Here is a 15,722-nt window from a genome sequence, read left to right on the forward strand (position 1 = left end):
CTTACAGCAGAGTCACCTGCACTAACTTCAATTTATAGGTAGATAGTGCAGGTGAACCGGTTTCTATCGCTGCCCACCATGTGATCATCAGCGCAATCACTCTGGAGACATTGGTTTTGCCACCAATGCAAATTCCCAGTTCTGTCCAATGGAGGAGAGAAATCTTGGCTCATACTACAGCAGCCGCCTCCATTGTACACATCAAGGAACCTACATATCATCACGGTAAACAGCGCCAGAAACGGGGTCACCCTGGTGTCAGATTCCCTTTAACATAAAAGTACTCGTACGAGACTTCCGGTTCCAGCGCCATGCTGTGAGGACGTGCAGGGAGCCCGCTCCTCTAACTTCTCCTTCTACACCCGCAAATAGCACCTGCCTAACTCTACCGCTGACCACCAGTGCCTGCCTGGGGGTTTATGGAACGATACTTGGTCCCGATGGGCAACCATAAAGACAAGAAGCAGTCCAAAACTAAAGGTGAGCCACGCTCGGGGAGTCGGTGCGGAAGATCAAGTATGGACTCCTCCCCTGCATCCAGCAGAGCGCCCTCTCCCTCGCTCTCTACATCCAGTGTGCTCAATGGGGATGATCGCCCGGAGCTTGCGGGGATCGATTATGAGACTCTGGCTGCTGTGGTGGCCGAGAAGATTGGACCTAAAGTAAAGGAGTCGATTGTGGCAGCAATCCAGACTACCTTCTTAGACCTGCAAAATACAGTGACGCAACATGGCGCCTGCATGGCGGCGGTGGAGGACCGTGTTCAGGCATTCGAGACCACAGAGGCTGCCTCTCACAACCGTCTATCTACGCTGGAAGCTGAGTGCAAGCGTCTGGGGGACAAGGTGGAAGACCTTGAAAACCGATCCCGCAGAAATAACCTGCGAATAGTGGGGATACCTGAATCGGTGCTGGCTGTTGATCTTATACATGTGTGCGAATTTGTGTTGCCGAAACTACTGGGCCTGCCCCGACCATGTAAAGTTGAGCGGGCAAACCATTTGGGCCCGGATCTGCGAGATGGCCAGGACGCAGGACGGCAGCCTGGGTCGCAACTGCGTATTAGACCTCGCCAGGTCATCACCAGATATCTGGATTTCCAGGATAAGACGGCGGTTCTACGGGCGTTCAAGAGGAGGCGCACTGACCTGACCCTGGACGGAGCGAAACTTCTTATATTCGGTGACTTCTCTGCAGAAGTTAGTCGCAAACGCAAATTATACTAACCTCTTTGCTTGTCCCTGCACCTGCGGGGTATCAGATTCACCCTTCAATATCCGGCCGCTCTGCGAGTCTTCTTTCCTGATGGCCGCTCTGCGATCTACAACTCTCCGGAGGAAGCATCTGCACAGCTGGAGAATCTTCTTCGCAATGATATCGGATGCTCTCCTTCTCATCGGCGGAGGCAGCGGGTGGGAGATGGAATCGCTCCCCCTCTGGATCATCGCCCGGATCCCACAGTGGCCTCTTCTTCCCAGCAGGGTTCACCTCAGCAAGAGCGCCCCCCTTTGGATAGGAGGGACAGATGGAACACAGGGAACCCATCCTGAACGTTGCTTTGAGACACGCTTGCACCTACAGGTACCTGGACGGAGGTGTCAGCAGAGAGCACTGTGGTCAGACAGAAAAGAACAACTCAACTTCCTCTGTAGTATGCAGTAGCTGATAAATGCTGGAAGGATTAAGGTTTTTAAATAAAAGTAATTTACAAATCTGTTTAACTTTTTGGCACCAGTTGATTAAAAAAAAAATAATTGTACAGTTTTAATGTCTTCCTTATTCTTAATTTGAGGAAGGGTTTAAGACAAAGAAAATATATCAATGGAGTTAGGGGACACCTCCGCCTTGTGCCCTATAATTCATGTTATACACTATAATGTGTTGTTGTCCCTCACAAATTCTGCCCTACAAGAATATCTTACTAACTAAAGAAACAAATCTCTATGTAATACAGTGATCCCTCAACTTACAATGGCCTCAACATACAATAGTTTCAACATACAATGGTCTTTTCTGGACCATCGTAAGTTGAAACCAGACTCAACATGTACAGTGTACAGACAGTCCAGATCTGTGAAACGTTTCAATGGCTGAAAGAACCGACCAATCAAAATGGGCATTTCACTGGTAAAAACCCTGTGTTACTGAAGTGTATGCACTGACTGGTGTCTGGTAGCGCCCCCTACAGTACAGGGAGGTATTAAATGTTCTGTACACTTTAACTGTCCCAGGGTAGCTGCTCCTTTGGACACCAGGTGAAGGCGACTCCATTACTTTTTTAGGACACTGTGTACTGTACAGGACCCTGAAGAAGCTCCTGTCCTCTACATAGACCAGTGTTTCGCAAGCAGGGTGCCCCCAGCTGTTGCAAAACTACAACTCCCAGCATGACCGGACAGCCTTTGGCTGTCCGGGCATGCTGGGAGTTGTAGTTTTGCAACAGCTGGAGGTTCCCTGCTTGCGAAACACTGACATAGACAGTGATTACAGCTGCCAGCAGCTCTTTCTTACTATTATATGTAAGGATTTGCTTTATCTATATTAGTTACCGTATATATACTCGAGTATAAGCCGAGTTTTTCAGCACGATTTTGCGTGCTGAAAACACCCCCCTCGGCTTATACTCGAATGAACTCTCCACCCGCAGTGGTCTTCAACCTGCGGACCTCCAGAGGTTTCAAAACTACAACTCCCAGCAAGCCCGGGCAGCCATCGGCTGTCCGGGCTTGCTGGGAGTTGTAGTTTTGAAACCTCCGGAGGTCCGCAGGTTGAAGACCACTGCGGCTTTCGACATCATCCAGCCCCCTCTCACCCCCCTTTAGTTCTGTACAGTACTCACCTCCGCTCGGCGCTGGTCCAGTGCTGCAGGACTGTCCGGAGAGGAGGTGGTCCGGTGGGATAGTGGTTCCGGGCTGCTATCTTCACCGGGGAGGCCTCTTCTAAGCGCTTCGGGCCCGGCCCCAGAATAGTCACGTTGCCTTGACAACGACACAGAGGTACGTTCATTGCCAACGTACTTCTGCGTCATTGTCAAGGCAACGCCTCTATTCCCCCTAGGCGCCCCCGGTGAAGATAGCAGCCCGGAACCACTATCCCACCGGACCACCTCCTCTCCGGACAGTCCTGCAGCACCGGACCAGCGCCGAGCGGAGGTGAGTACTGTACAGAACTAAAGGGGGGTGAGAGGGGGCTGGATGATGTCGAAGGCCGCAGTGGTCTTCAACCTGCGGACTTCCGGAGGTTTCAAAACTACAACTCCCAGCAAGCCCGGACAGCCGATGGCTGCCCGGGCTTGCTGGGAGTTGTAGTTTTGAAACCTCTGGAGGTCCGCAGGTTGAAGACCACTGATGGCGGATGATGACAAGAGGATGATGAAGGGGGGGTGTGGGATGATGAAGGGGGGTGGGGATGATGACAAGGGGATGATGAAGGGGGGGTGTGTGGGATGATTACAAGGGGATGATGAAGGGGGGTGGGGATGATGACAAGGGGATGATGAAGGGGGGTGGGGATGATGACAAGGGGATGATGAAGGGGGGGATGTGTGGGATGATGACAAGGGGATGATGACAGGTGATGATGATGAGGGTCTGGATGATGACAGGCGGTGATGATGATGAGGATGTTAATGACGGGTCTGGATGATGACAGGGGGGGATGATGTATTTCCCACCCTAGGCTTATACTCGAGTCAATAACTTTTCCTGGGATTTTGGGTTGAAATTAGGGGTCTCGGCTTATACTCGGGTCGGCTTATACTCGAGTATATACGGTATCTACTTATTTATCTTTAATCCTCACTTTTTCCTATTTTTGGATGACATTTTGGTGCCTTTAGAACCAATTACCAGGTTTCCATAGAGTCCTGGTCTCAACATACAATGGTTTCAACATACAATGGTCGTCCCAGAACCAATTACTATTGTAACTTGAGAGACCACTGTATATATAAAATCAGAATGCATCTGTTACTATTGTTTTGTTTTGTTTTAATCTATGGAGCCCATGTTATATGGTATACATTATAAGTGGCTTAGGTACAAATAATATTTGTCTATTTCTTTTAGCAACCTGAAACCTTTCAAAATGGGAAACTACAAGTGCTTGGACCTAAAGGTATATATGGCAGTAATGCAGAGACATCATATAATCCAGTGGTCCCCAAACTGTGGCCCTCCAGATGTTGCAAAACTACAATTCCAGGCATGTTGGGAGTTGTAGTTTTGCAACATCTGGAGGGCCACAGTTTGAGGACTACTGATATAATCTCTGTATGGTGCTGTGGAACATGTAAGATCTATATGAATGAATAAGACAATTAACCAGGCCAGATTGTTTTTGGATTGTTGTATTTCTGTACAGTATAGTGATCCCAATGGTCTTAACACAATTATCTGTGTATAATGTATTCCTCATCTACTTCTTACAGAGGAAGTGGTTATTAATCCCTATGATGCTGCAGCAAGGTATGGCACTGTTATATTGTTACAGCCTTTTCTTATTGTTTTTGATAACCTATACAGTGATCCCTCAACTTACAATGGCCTCAACATACAATAGTTTCAACATACAACGGTCTTTTCTGGACCATTGTAACTTGAAACCAGATTCAACATACAATGTTACAGACAGTCCAGATCTGTGAAATGTGTCACAACTGGAGGAACTGACCAATCAGAATGGGCATTTTACTGGTAAATCACCTCTATTACCGAAGTTCATGCACTGACTGGTGTCTGGTAGCGCCCCCTACAGTTCTGTACTACTCCTTACCTGTGCCAGGGTTAGCTGCTCCTTTGGACATCTAGTAAGGGCGGCTCCCTTTGGGACACTGTGTGTACTGTATAGGACCCTGAAGAGGCTCCTGTCCTCTACATAAACCATTGTTTCCCAACCAGGGCTCCTCCAGCTGTTGCAAAACTACAACTCCCAGCATGCCCGGACAGCCAACGGCTGTCTGGGCATGCTGGGAGTTGTAGTTTTGCAACAGCTGGAGGCACCCTGGTTGGGAAACACTGACATGGACAGTGATTTACAGCTCCCAGCAGATCTTTCTTTTTTTATATGTAAGGATTTGCTTCATCTGTATTAGTTATCTACTTATTTTTCTTTAATCCTCACTTTTTCCTATTTTTGGATGACCTTTTGGGGCTTCAGAACAAATTACCAGGTTTCCATAGAGTTCTGGTCTCAACATACAATGGTTTCAACATACAATGGTCGTCCTGGAACCGATTAATATTGTAACTTGAGGGACCACTGTAATTTGATGGCCACTGTCATTAAAGGGATATTCCGGCCTTATACATGGACATGAATGGAGGGGGATTGGCGTGACGTCACATCTTGGTCTTGGAGAAAGTGCCCAGCACAGAATGCCAGGGGCTGCACCGAGATCTCGGGGGTCCCAGCAGCGGGACCCCTGCAATCATACATCTTATCCCCTATCCTTTGGATAAGGGATAAGATGTATAAGGCTGGAATACCCCTTTAAATCAGAAACATTCCACAATTATGATTGTAAGAGCCCCAGTTCTCACTAATGAAAAAACTAAGGGGTAAAAGCATTTTGACCATTTGACTCCAGTCAACATTTGTCAACAGTTTAGACACCACACCTTGGTCCCGATGGTCCAATAAAACAGGGCATTCCCAGAAAACATGGAGTAGCGTTCCAGTCTCCAAGCCGAGAAATGGCACAGCGTGTGAAAAAACAATGAAGAGATCCCAGGAGCATTTACATGTTTCCGGATTGCACCGCTCTCTAATTCATCTTCATTTCCTGATCAATGGTGCAAATCCCATGTGGGACACAATGCATGGCAAAATTGATTTCTTTCCTTTCAAGTAGATTATTAGTGGCATTTTCTCAGTTTTTAACTAGAACAGAAGATTAACTGGTTTTATATTCAGAGGAATGTATGATCCAGGACACAGTGGCATTAGGTTACAAAGTTTACATCCTATTCCTGTTGAACAATGACTACATATTCTACCAATAATGGTTACATTCATAGAAAGCATGCAGTTTTAAAGGGGTAGTCCAGTGGTGAAAAATGTATCCCGAATCCTAAGGATAGGGGATAAGTTTGAGATCGCGGGGGGGGCCGACCGCTGGGGCCCCCTGTGATCTCTCTGTACGTGGGCCAGGCTCTCTGGCCAGATAGCGGGTGTCGACCTCCGCACAAAGCGGTGGCAGACACGCCCCCTCAATACATCTCTATGGCAGAGCCGGAGATTGCCGAAGGCAGCGCTTCGGCACTGCCATAGAGTTGTATTGAGGGGGCGTGTCGGCCGCCGCTTCGTGCGTAGGTCGACACGCCCCCTTCCCGCTGGCTGTCGGGGCTCCGTACAGGAGATCGCAGGGGGCCCCAGCGGTCGGACCCCCCGCGATCTGCAACTTATCCCCTATCCTTAGGATAGGGGATAAGTTGTTCACCACTTGGGTCACCACTGGACTACTCCTTTAAAATGAAAGATGCGTATGTATGATCCCGAGTATTCACGTGTACCTAAATAAAAATGCACAGGACACTGCATGTGTAAAAATTCTATAATGTAGTGGATCATCTGATACTCTTCCTTAGCAGCGAACATGCTTTGATAAAACTGGAATGAGTATATTATAGGACCAATAGTCAGTTTGGTGACTGGGGTGATGCAATGGTGTTACAGGGTCTGGTGGTGTTAACCCTTGTGGTTGTTTTCTTAATGAAGCCCTGCCAACAACCGGCCCAAAAACGGCAGGAAATAAATAATGGAATGCCCACTGCAGGATTATGAGATAACTGGAACTTTTACTTAAACTTCTCAGGAAACAGTCTTTACAGTTATACAGCTTCTCTTGAGGTAGCCGGGATGCAGGATACCTCACAGGCTTTGCTGGGACTAGTAGTCTTGAGATTTATGTAGGCCACTGTGCTACTAATTATATGCTTTGAGTGGACTAGTAGTCACTAGGAATTGTAGATAGAGCTTGATAACTCACGTTTTGTAGTGGCTGCAAGTTCTTTAGGCTTTGGCCTTGATGCAATTGTGCTTGAATTTGTACTGCTGAAGTGTACAGGATGATGAGCAGGAACCAAGAGAAAAGAGCAAGAGAGTGAATTTAGAGACTACAGCCCCTAATATACTAAGGAGGCTGGACTACAGCCCATTGGTTGAAAAGCCTGTAGGTCCTGAACCCAGAGAACTCTGGGTACATCACATGACAATATCACATGACCCTGGAAGGACCTATACATTTGTACAACTTTATACACGACTTTATACATGACTAACAATATACACAACACACTTACAATCCATTTATAGCAGGTGAGCAAAGGGTAAGCCAAGAGCCCTGTGGAATGGAGGAACTCTATCCTAGGGGACCCAGGACCGGAACAGGACAAAGTCCTGTACCGGGATACCACATCTGTAATCTATGTCCCATTCCCACACTGCCTGCAATTTGGTTAGGGAATTGGTAGTGGCACACAAGTTTTGGAAACACATTGGCCCAAGAGTGGAGTGTAGGTTTCATGGTGGGTTTTAATTCCCTACAATTTATTTTCCACGGTATTTACTAAGGTTTCCCTACATTTTCCACTTTCCCTACACTTTGCTTTTATTAAACATGCTCTGATCTGTCTGGTTTCCCTCAGCTCAAATCCACCACATTTTCTGTGGAAACCTTAGTAAATATGTAGTTTATTTGTGAAAATATCGGGAACTAGGGATCGACCAATATCGATTTTCCGGGCCGATACCGATACTCTGTGGAGGTTAGGACCGATAGCCGATAACTTATACCGATATTCCGGTAAAAGTTATCGGCTATTTATCCCTCCCGGCGACACCACTGCAGATCATTGATTTAAGGTGGGCACTTTAAATCAATAAACTGCAGCGGATTTTGCGGTGCCAGAGACCGCCGCCACCACCCGCTTCTCTCCCCCTGCCTGTCCTGGGGTCCTCCTGAGTCCTATCACCGCCACCGCGAACGTCCCTCCCCCCCACCACCACCACCGCACCGCCCACCGCACCGCCCCGGCCAGAGACCGCCGCTGCCCAATTGCCTCCCCCATTCCCGATTTTATAATTACCTGTTCCTGGCGTCCGCGCTTCTTCCGGCTCCTGCGGCGTCCTCCTGAGCTGTCACTGTGTGCAATGACGGGGATGACGCGTTGAGGACGTCACTCGTCATTGCGAAGCGCACAGCGTAACACAGGACGCCGCAGGAGCTAGAAATAGCGCGGAGCCCGAGCCCTGGGAACAGGTAATTATAAAACCGGGGATAGGGAAGGCAATAGGGCGGTGCGGTGGTGGGCGCTGCGGTGGGGGGGGGGGGGACAGTGCGGGGGCGGGGTATTATCGGATTATCGGCAAGGTAATTGCCGATACCGATAACGTCCAAAATTCTGAATATGGGCCGATAATATTGGCCAAAGTGATAATCTGTCGATCCCTATCGGGAACACGTCCCTTTTCAGAGACCACGCCCCTTTTCCCAGCGGTCACGCCCCTTTTTAGGGTTTTCTTAGCAAAATGGAGAGTTAGTTGGGTTTTTTCAATTCTGGCGCACATTCTGGCGCAAAATCTGACGCAGACAGAATTTCTGGCGCAATGCGACAGAATCTGGCGCACAACTCAAAACATGTCGGGTTTGCAATAGTAAATAAGGGCCATTGTGTAATCGCATATTTAAGCCTGCCAGTTTTTAGTAGTTGCACACAAAAAGGTGGACAAAGGGTTGTGTCATTTTTCTAAATTCCAGTTACATATGTTTGGTAAACGAAAGGCTGTGCATTGATGGGGATGAGAATAGAACACCCCTGCCATGTCCTCTGCCAGTAATCATGTTGGCACCAGCCATGTATCCAGGCCCAGTAAAGCTAGTGACAGCCACGTGCCCAGGCCAGGTACAAGTAGCAGCAGCAGCCATCTGCCATGGTTCATGATAAGTAGGGCAGCCATGTGCCCAGTCCCAGTATTAGTAGTTGCAGCACCATGTGCCTGGTATTGGTAAAATCATCACCAAGCCGCAGTTGTTTAGAAGAATACGACCACTGTGGATTCGTTGGCTCATTCTAAGTAATCTTAGGAGAAGGAAGACTCTGGTGCCAGGTGTCAGTGGAATCCTTCTCTTACTACAGTTACTACAGAGAGGGAGGCAAAATTGGATTTTTAAAGAGAGAAGATACTGCCTACTCCAGCTTTTCAACAGCAAGCACCTGCAAAATGGAGGGGGGGGGGGCGCACTCTCTGCTTACTGTTGAGTCAACACTCCACTGCATCTGCCAGCAATACCTCTTCAAAAGGCAGCCTGAGCAACTGCATGTTCGTGCTAGAGGACATGATGACTTTACATCCAGTATGAAAACTTGACATACCGTATTTTTCACCGTATAAGACGCACTTTTTCTTCCCCAAAACTGGGGGGGAAAAGTCGGTGCGTCTTATACGGCGAATACACCCCTATCGCGGCGGTCCCTGCGTCCATCAACGGCCGGGACCTGCGGCTAATATAGGGATCCCTGTATGGCCGGCGCTCACCTTCCTCGTCATTCCTCGAATTTAAGCCTCCGGTGCCTGATGACACTGATTATATATGCCATTGCTGCTGTCGACTGGCTACTACTAACACCACCCCTGCTGTCCACTCACTCCTACTAACACCTCCCCTGCTGTCCACTTACCCCTACTAACACCACCCCTGCTGTCCACTTACCCCTACTAACACCTCCCCTGCTGTCAACTCCCTTCTACTACCAGCACCAAAGCTGTCAACTCACTTCTACTACCAGCACCCCTGAAGTCAACTCACTTCTACTACCAGCACCCCTGCTGTCAACTCTCTTCTACTACCAGCACCCCTGCTGTCAACTCTCTTCTACTACCAGCACCCCTGCTGTCAACTCTCTTCTACTACCAGCACCCCTGCTGTCAACTCACTTCTACTACCAGCACTCCTGCTGTCAACTCACTTCTACTACCAGCACCCCTGAAGTCAACTCACTTCTACTACCAGCACCCCTGCTGTCAACTCTCTTCTACTACCAGCACCCCTGAAGTCAACTTACTTCTACTACCAGTACCCCTGCTGTCAACTCACTTCTACTACCAGCACCCCTGAAGTCAACTTACTTCTACTACCAGTACCCCTGCTGTCAACTCACTTCTACTACCAGCACCCCTGAAGTCAACTTACTTCTACTACCAGTACCCCTGCTGTCAACTCTCTTCTACTACCAGCACCCCTGCTGTCAACTCACTTCTACTACCAGCACCCCTGCTGTCAACTCTCTTCTACTACCAGCACCCCTGAAGTCAACTCACTTTTACTACCAGCACCCCTGAAGTCAACTCACTTCTATTACCAGCACCCCTGCTGTCAACTCACTTCTACTACCAGCACCCCTGAAGTCAACTCACTTCTACTACCAGCACCCCTGCTGTCAACTCACTTCTACTACCAGCACCCCTGAAGTCAACTCACTTCTACTACCAGCACCCCTGCTGTCAACTCACTTCTACTACCAGCACCCCTGAGGTCAACTCACTTCTACTACCAGCACCCCTGCTGTCAACTCCCTTCTACTACCAGCACCCCTGCTGTCAACTCACTTCTACTACCAGCACCCCTGCTGTCAACTCACTTCTACTACCAGCACCCCTGCTGTCAACTCACTTCTATTACCAGCACCCCTGAAGTCAACTCACTTCTACTACCAGCACCCCTGCTGTCAACTCACTTCTACTACCAGCACCCCTGAAGTCAACTCACTTCTACTACCAGCAACCCTGCTGTCAACTCACTTCTATTACCAGCACCCCTGCTGTCAACTCACTTCTACTACCAGCACCCCTGCTGTCAACTCACTTCTACTACCAGCACCCCTGAAGTCAACTCACTTCTATTACCAGCACCCCTGCTGTCAACTCACTTCTATTACCAGCACCCCTGCTGTCAACTCACTTCTACTACCAGCACCCCTGCTGTCAACTCACTTCTACTACCAGCACCCCTGCTGTCAACTCACTTCTATTACCAGCACCCCTGCTGTCAACTCACTTCTACTACCAGCACCCCTGCTGTCAACTCACTTCTACTACCAGCACCCCTGCTGTCAACTCCCTTCTACTACCAGCACCCCTGCTGTCAACTCACTTCTACTACCAGCACCCCTGCTGTCAACTCCCTTCTACTACCAGCACCCCTGCTGTCAACTCACTTCTATTACCAGCACCCCTGCTGTCAACTCACTTCTACTACCAGCACCCCTGAAGTCAACTCACTTCTACTACCAGCACCCCTGCTGTCAACCCCCTTCTACTACCAGCACCAAAGCTGTCAACCCCCTTCTACTACCAGCACCCCTGAAGTCAACTCACTTCTACTACCAGCACCCCTGCTGTCAACTCACTTCTACTACCAGCACCCCTGCTGTCAACTCACTTCTACTACCAGCACCCCTGAAGTCAACTCACTTCTAGTACCAGCACCCCTGCTGTCAACTCACTTCTACTACCAGCACCCCTGAAGTCAACTCACTTCTACTACCAGCACCCCTGCTGTCAACCCCCTTCTACTACCAGCACCCCTGAAGTCAACTCACTTCTACTACCAGCACCCCTGCTGTCAACTCCCTTCTACTACCAGCACCCCTGCTGTCAACTCACTTCTATTACCAGCACCCCTGCTGTCAACTCACTTCTACTACCAGCACCCCTGCTGTCAACTCACTTCTATTACCAGCACCCCTGCTGTCAACTCACTTCTACTACCAGCACCCCTGAAGTCAACTCACTTCTACTACCAGCACCCCTGCTGTCAACCCCCTTCTACTACCAGCACCCCTGAAGTCAACTCACTTCTACTACCAGCACCCCTGCTGTCAACTCACTTCTAGTACCAGCACCCCTGCTGTCAACTCCCTTCTACTACCAGCACCCCTGCTGTCAACTCACTTCTATTACCAGCACCCCTGCTGTCAACTCACTTCTACTACCAGCACCCCTGAAGTCAACTCACTTCTAGTACCAGCACCCCTGCTGTCAACTCACTTCTACTACCAGCATCCCTGAAGTCAACTCACTTCTACTACCAGCACCCCTGCTGTCAACTCACTTCTACTACCAGCACCCCTGCTGTCAACTCACTTCTACTACCAGCACCCCTGCTGTCAACTCACTTCTACTACCAGCACCCCTGCTGTCAACTCACTTCTACTACCAGCACCCCTGAAGTCAACTCACTTCTACTACCAGCACCCCTGCTGTCAACCCCCTTCTACTACCAGCACCAAAGCTGTCAACCCCCTTCTACTACCAGCACCCCTGAAGTCAACTCACTTCTACTACCAGCACCCCTGCTGTCAACTCCCTTCTACTACCAGCACCCCTGCTGTCAACTCACTTCTATTACCAGCACCCCTGCTGTCAACTCACTTCTACTACCAGCACCCCTGAAGTCAACTCACTTCTAGTACCAGCACCCCTGCTGTCAACTCACTTCTACTACCAGCACCCCTGAAGTCAACTCACTTCTACTACCAGCACCCCTGCTGTCAACCCCCTTCTACTACCAGCACCCCTGAAGTCAACTCACTTCTACTACCAGCACCCCTGCTGTCAACTCCCTTCTACTACCAGCACCCCTGCTGTCAACTCCCTTCTACTACCAGCACCCCTGCTGTCAACCCCCTTCTACTACCAGCACCCCTGAAGTCAACTCACTTCTACTACCAGCACCCCTGCTGTCAACTCCCTTCTACTACCAGCACCCCTGCTGTCAACTCCCTTCTACTACCAGCACCCCTGCTGTCAACTCACTTCTATTACCAGCACCCCTGCTGTCAACTCACTTCTACTACCAGCACCCCTGAAGTCAACTCACTTCTAGTACCAGCACCCCTGCTGTCAACTCACTTCTACTACCAGCACCCCTGAAGTCAACTCACTTCTACTACCAGCACCCCTGCTGTCAACCCCCTTCTACTACCAGCACCCCTGAAGTCAACTCACTTCTACTACCAGCACCCCTGCTGTCAACTCCCTTCTACTACCAGCACCCCTGCTGTCAACTCACTTCTATTACCAGCACCCCTGCTGTCAACTCACTTCTACTACCAGCACCCCTGAAGTCAACTCACTTCTAGTACCAGCACCCCTGCTGTCAACTCACTTCTACTACCAGCATCCCTGAAGTCAACTCACTTCTACTACCAGCACCCCTGCTGTCAACTCACTTCTACTACCAGCACCCCTGCTGTCAACTCACTTCTACTACCAGCACCCCTGCTGTCAACTCACTTCTACTACCAGCACCCCTGCTGTCAACTCCCTTCTACTACCAGCACCCCTGCTGTCAACTCCCTTCTACTACCAGCACCCCTGCTGTCAACTCCCTTCTACTACCAGCACCCCTGCTGTCAACTCCCTTCTACTACCAGCACCCCTGCTGTCAACTCCCTTCTACTACCAGCACCCCTGCTGTCAACTCACTTCTACTACCAGCACCCCTGCTGTCAATTCACTTCTACTACCAGCACCCCTGAAGTCAACTCACTTCTAGTACCAGCACCCCTGCTGTCAACTCACTTCTACTACCAGCACCCCTGAAGTCAACTCACTTCTACTACCAGCACCCCTGCTGTCAACCCCCTTCTACTACCAGCACCCCTGAAGTCAACTCACTTCTACTACCAGCACCCCTGCTGTCAACTCCCTTCTACTACCAGCACCCCTGCTGTCAACTCACTTTTATTACCAGCACCCCTGCTGTCAACTCACTTCTACTACCAGCACCCCTGAAGTCAACTCACTTCTAGTACCAGCACCCCTGCTGTCAACTCACTTCTACCACCAGCACCCCTGAAGTCAACTCACTTCTACTACCAGCACCCCTGCTGTCAACTCACTTCTACTACCAGCACCCCTGAAGTCAACTCACTTCTACTACCAGCACCCCTGCTGTCAACTCACTTCTACTACCAGCACCCCTGCTGTCAACTCACTTCTACTACCAGCACCCCTGCTGTCAACTCACTTCTACTACCAGCACCCCTGCTGTCAACTCCCTTCTACTACCAGCACCCCTGCTGTCAACTCCCTTCTACTACCAGCACCCCTGCTGTCAACTCCCTTCTACTACCAGCACCCCTGCTGTCAACTCCCTTCTACTACCAGCACCCCTGCTGTCAACCCCCTTCTACTACCAGCACCCCTGAAGTCAACTCACTTCTACTACCAGCACCCCTGCTGTCAACTCACTTCTACTACCAGCACCCCTGCTGTCAACTCACTTCTACTACCAGCACCCCTGCTGTCAACTCCCTTCTACTACCAGCACCCCTGCTGTCAACCCCCTTCTACTACCAGCACCCCTGAAGTCAACTCACTTCTACTACCAGCACCCCTGCTGTCCACTCACTTCTACTACCAGCACCCCTGCTGTCAACTCCCTTCTACTACCAGCACCCCTGCTGTCAACTCACTTCTACTACCAGCACCCCTGCTGTCAACTCACTTCTACTACCAGTACCCCTGCTGTCAACTCACTTCTACTACCAGCACCCCTGCTGTCAACTCACTTCTACTACCAGCACCCCTGCTGTCTACTGGCCATTTCTACCTCCAGCCCACCACCCCTGCTGCCCACTTTATACAACTACCACCAGTTCACCACTCCTGCTGTCAGTTCTCTACTATTACCACCAGTCCATTACTCCTGCTGTTCTCCACTTCTACTGGGCCTACATAAGCTCTTTTCCTGTACTTTGTTTTACACTGAACTGCTGCTGATGCAGCTACTTCTACCACCACCCCTGCTGCTGCTACTACCAGGCCTTCACAGGTAGAGGATCCCAAAAAAGGGTTATTTTATTTGTCTTTTTATTTTTAAGAAGGTGTTTCTTCTTCACTTTCCAGGATGTCTATCTTGTTGCTACACCCCCATGATGGGATCATTTTTGAATTCTTGTAAAAAAACAGGTGCAAACCCTGTTACTTCCTCCAAAAAGCGACACACTTTAAACTGCTTAATAAAGGCAATGCTACCATTTACGTTGCCTTAAAAAAAGCTCAAAAGTACATAGATTCACTCTTAGGTAACCTAACAGCATTAAGGCTCATAGACAGTGTTTTATATACATATTTTAGGGTCATTGCTGAGGTCTAGATTTGTCTTGAACTTATTCAGTCTAAACCAAACCTTTTCAAGACCATTTCTTCAAGACCAACCAATCTGCAGACTGTAATGTGTAAGTGTACCGGAACCGATCCAGTGTTCATTTTACGTATGACCACCGATCCAGTGTTCATATTACGTTTGACCGTACAGTTTAAAGGAAAACTGTCAGATATTTTCTCCCGCACTTTCCACAGTACTGGTGGATAGTGCGGGAGACGCTGATTAAAACGAGCCCTACCTTATCCGGATCTGCCCGGCCGTTCGCCCAATTGTAGTTTTATTCTATGTGTATATCTTGCTGTAACTGGCACGGGCGGGGCTTCTGCACTGATGTCAGCGCCGCTTATGAATATTCATCCCCCCTCCCTCCAGTTAGGAGCGGCGAAGAGAGGGAGAGCTAGAGGGAGGGGGGATGAATATTCATAAGCGGCTCTGACATCAGTGCAGAAGCCCCGCCCGTGCCAGTTACAGCAAGATATACACATAGAATAAAACTACAATTGCGGGCGAACGGCCGGGCGGATCCGGGTAAGGTAGGGCTTGTTTT

General features: G+C 49.4%; 1 protein-coding gene across 8 annotated transcripts in view; it reads left to right on the forward strand.

Annotated features, from left to right (window-relative positions):
• The window catches only part of ERICH2 (glutamate rich 2), a 60,007-nt gene that overhangs the window by 19,327 nt on the left and 24,958 nt on the right, over positions 1–15,722 (forward strand). For 6 of the 8 annotated variants that reach the window (XM_056536159.1, XM_056536162.1, XM_056536163.1 and 3 more), the window contains 2 exons: positions 4,068–4,116; positions 4,430–4,466. The exons of the other annotated variants lie outside the window; for them this stretch is intronic. In XM_056536159.1, the coding sequence (XP_056392134.1) occupies positions 4,068–4,116; positions 4,430–4,466 (86 nt within the window). The remainder of the gene's footprint in view (positions 1–4,067; positions 4,117–4,429; positions 4,467–15,722) is intronic. 8 annotated transcript variants of the gene reach the window in all.

The sequence above is a fragment of the Hyla sarda genome, chromosome 8 (genome assembly GCF_029499605.1).
Source record: "Hyla sarda isolate aHylSar1 chromosome 8, aHylSar1.hap1, whole genome shotgun sequence".
Taxonomy (NCBI): domain Eukaryota; kingdom Metazoa; phylum Chordata; class Amphibia; order Anura; family Hylidae; genus Hyla; species Hyla sarda.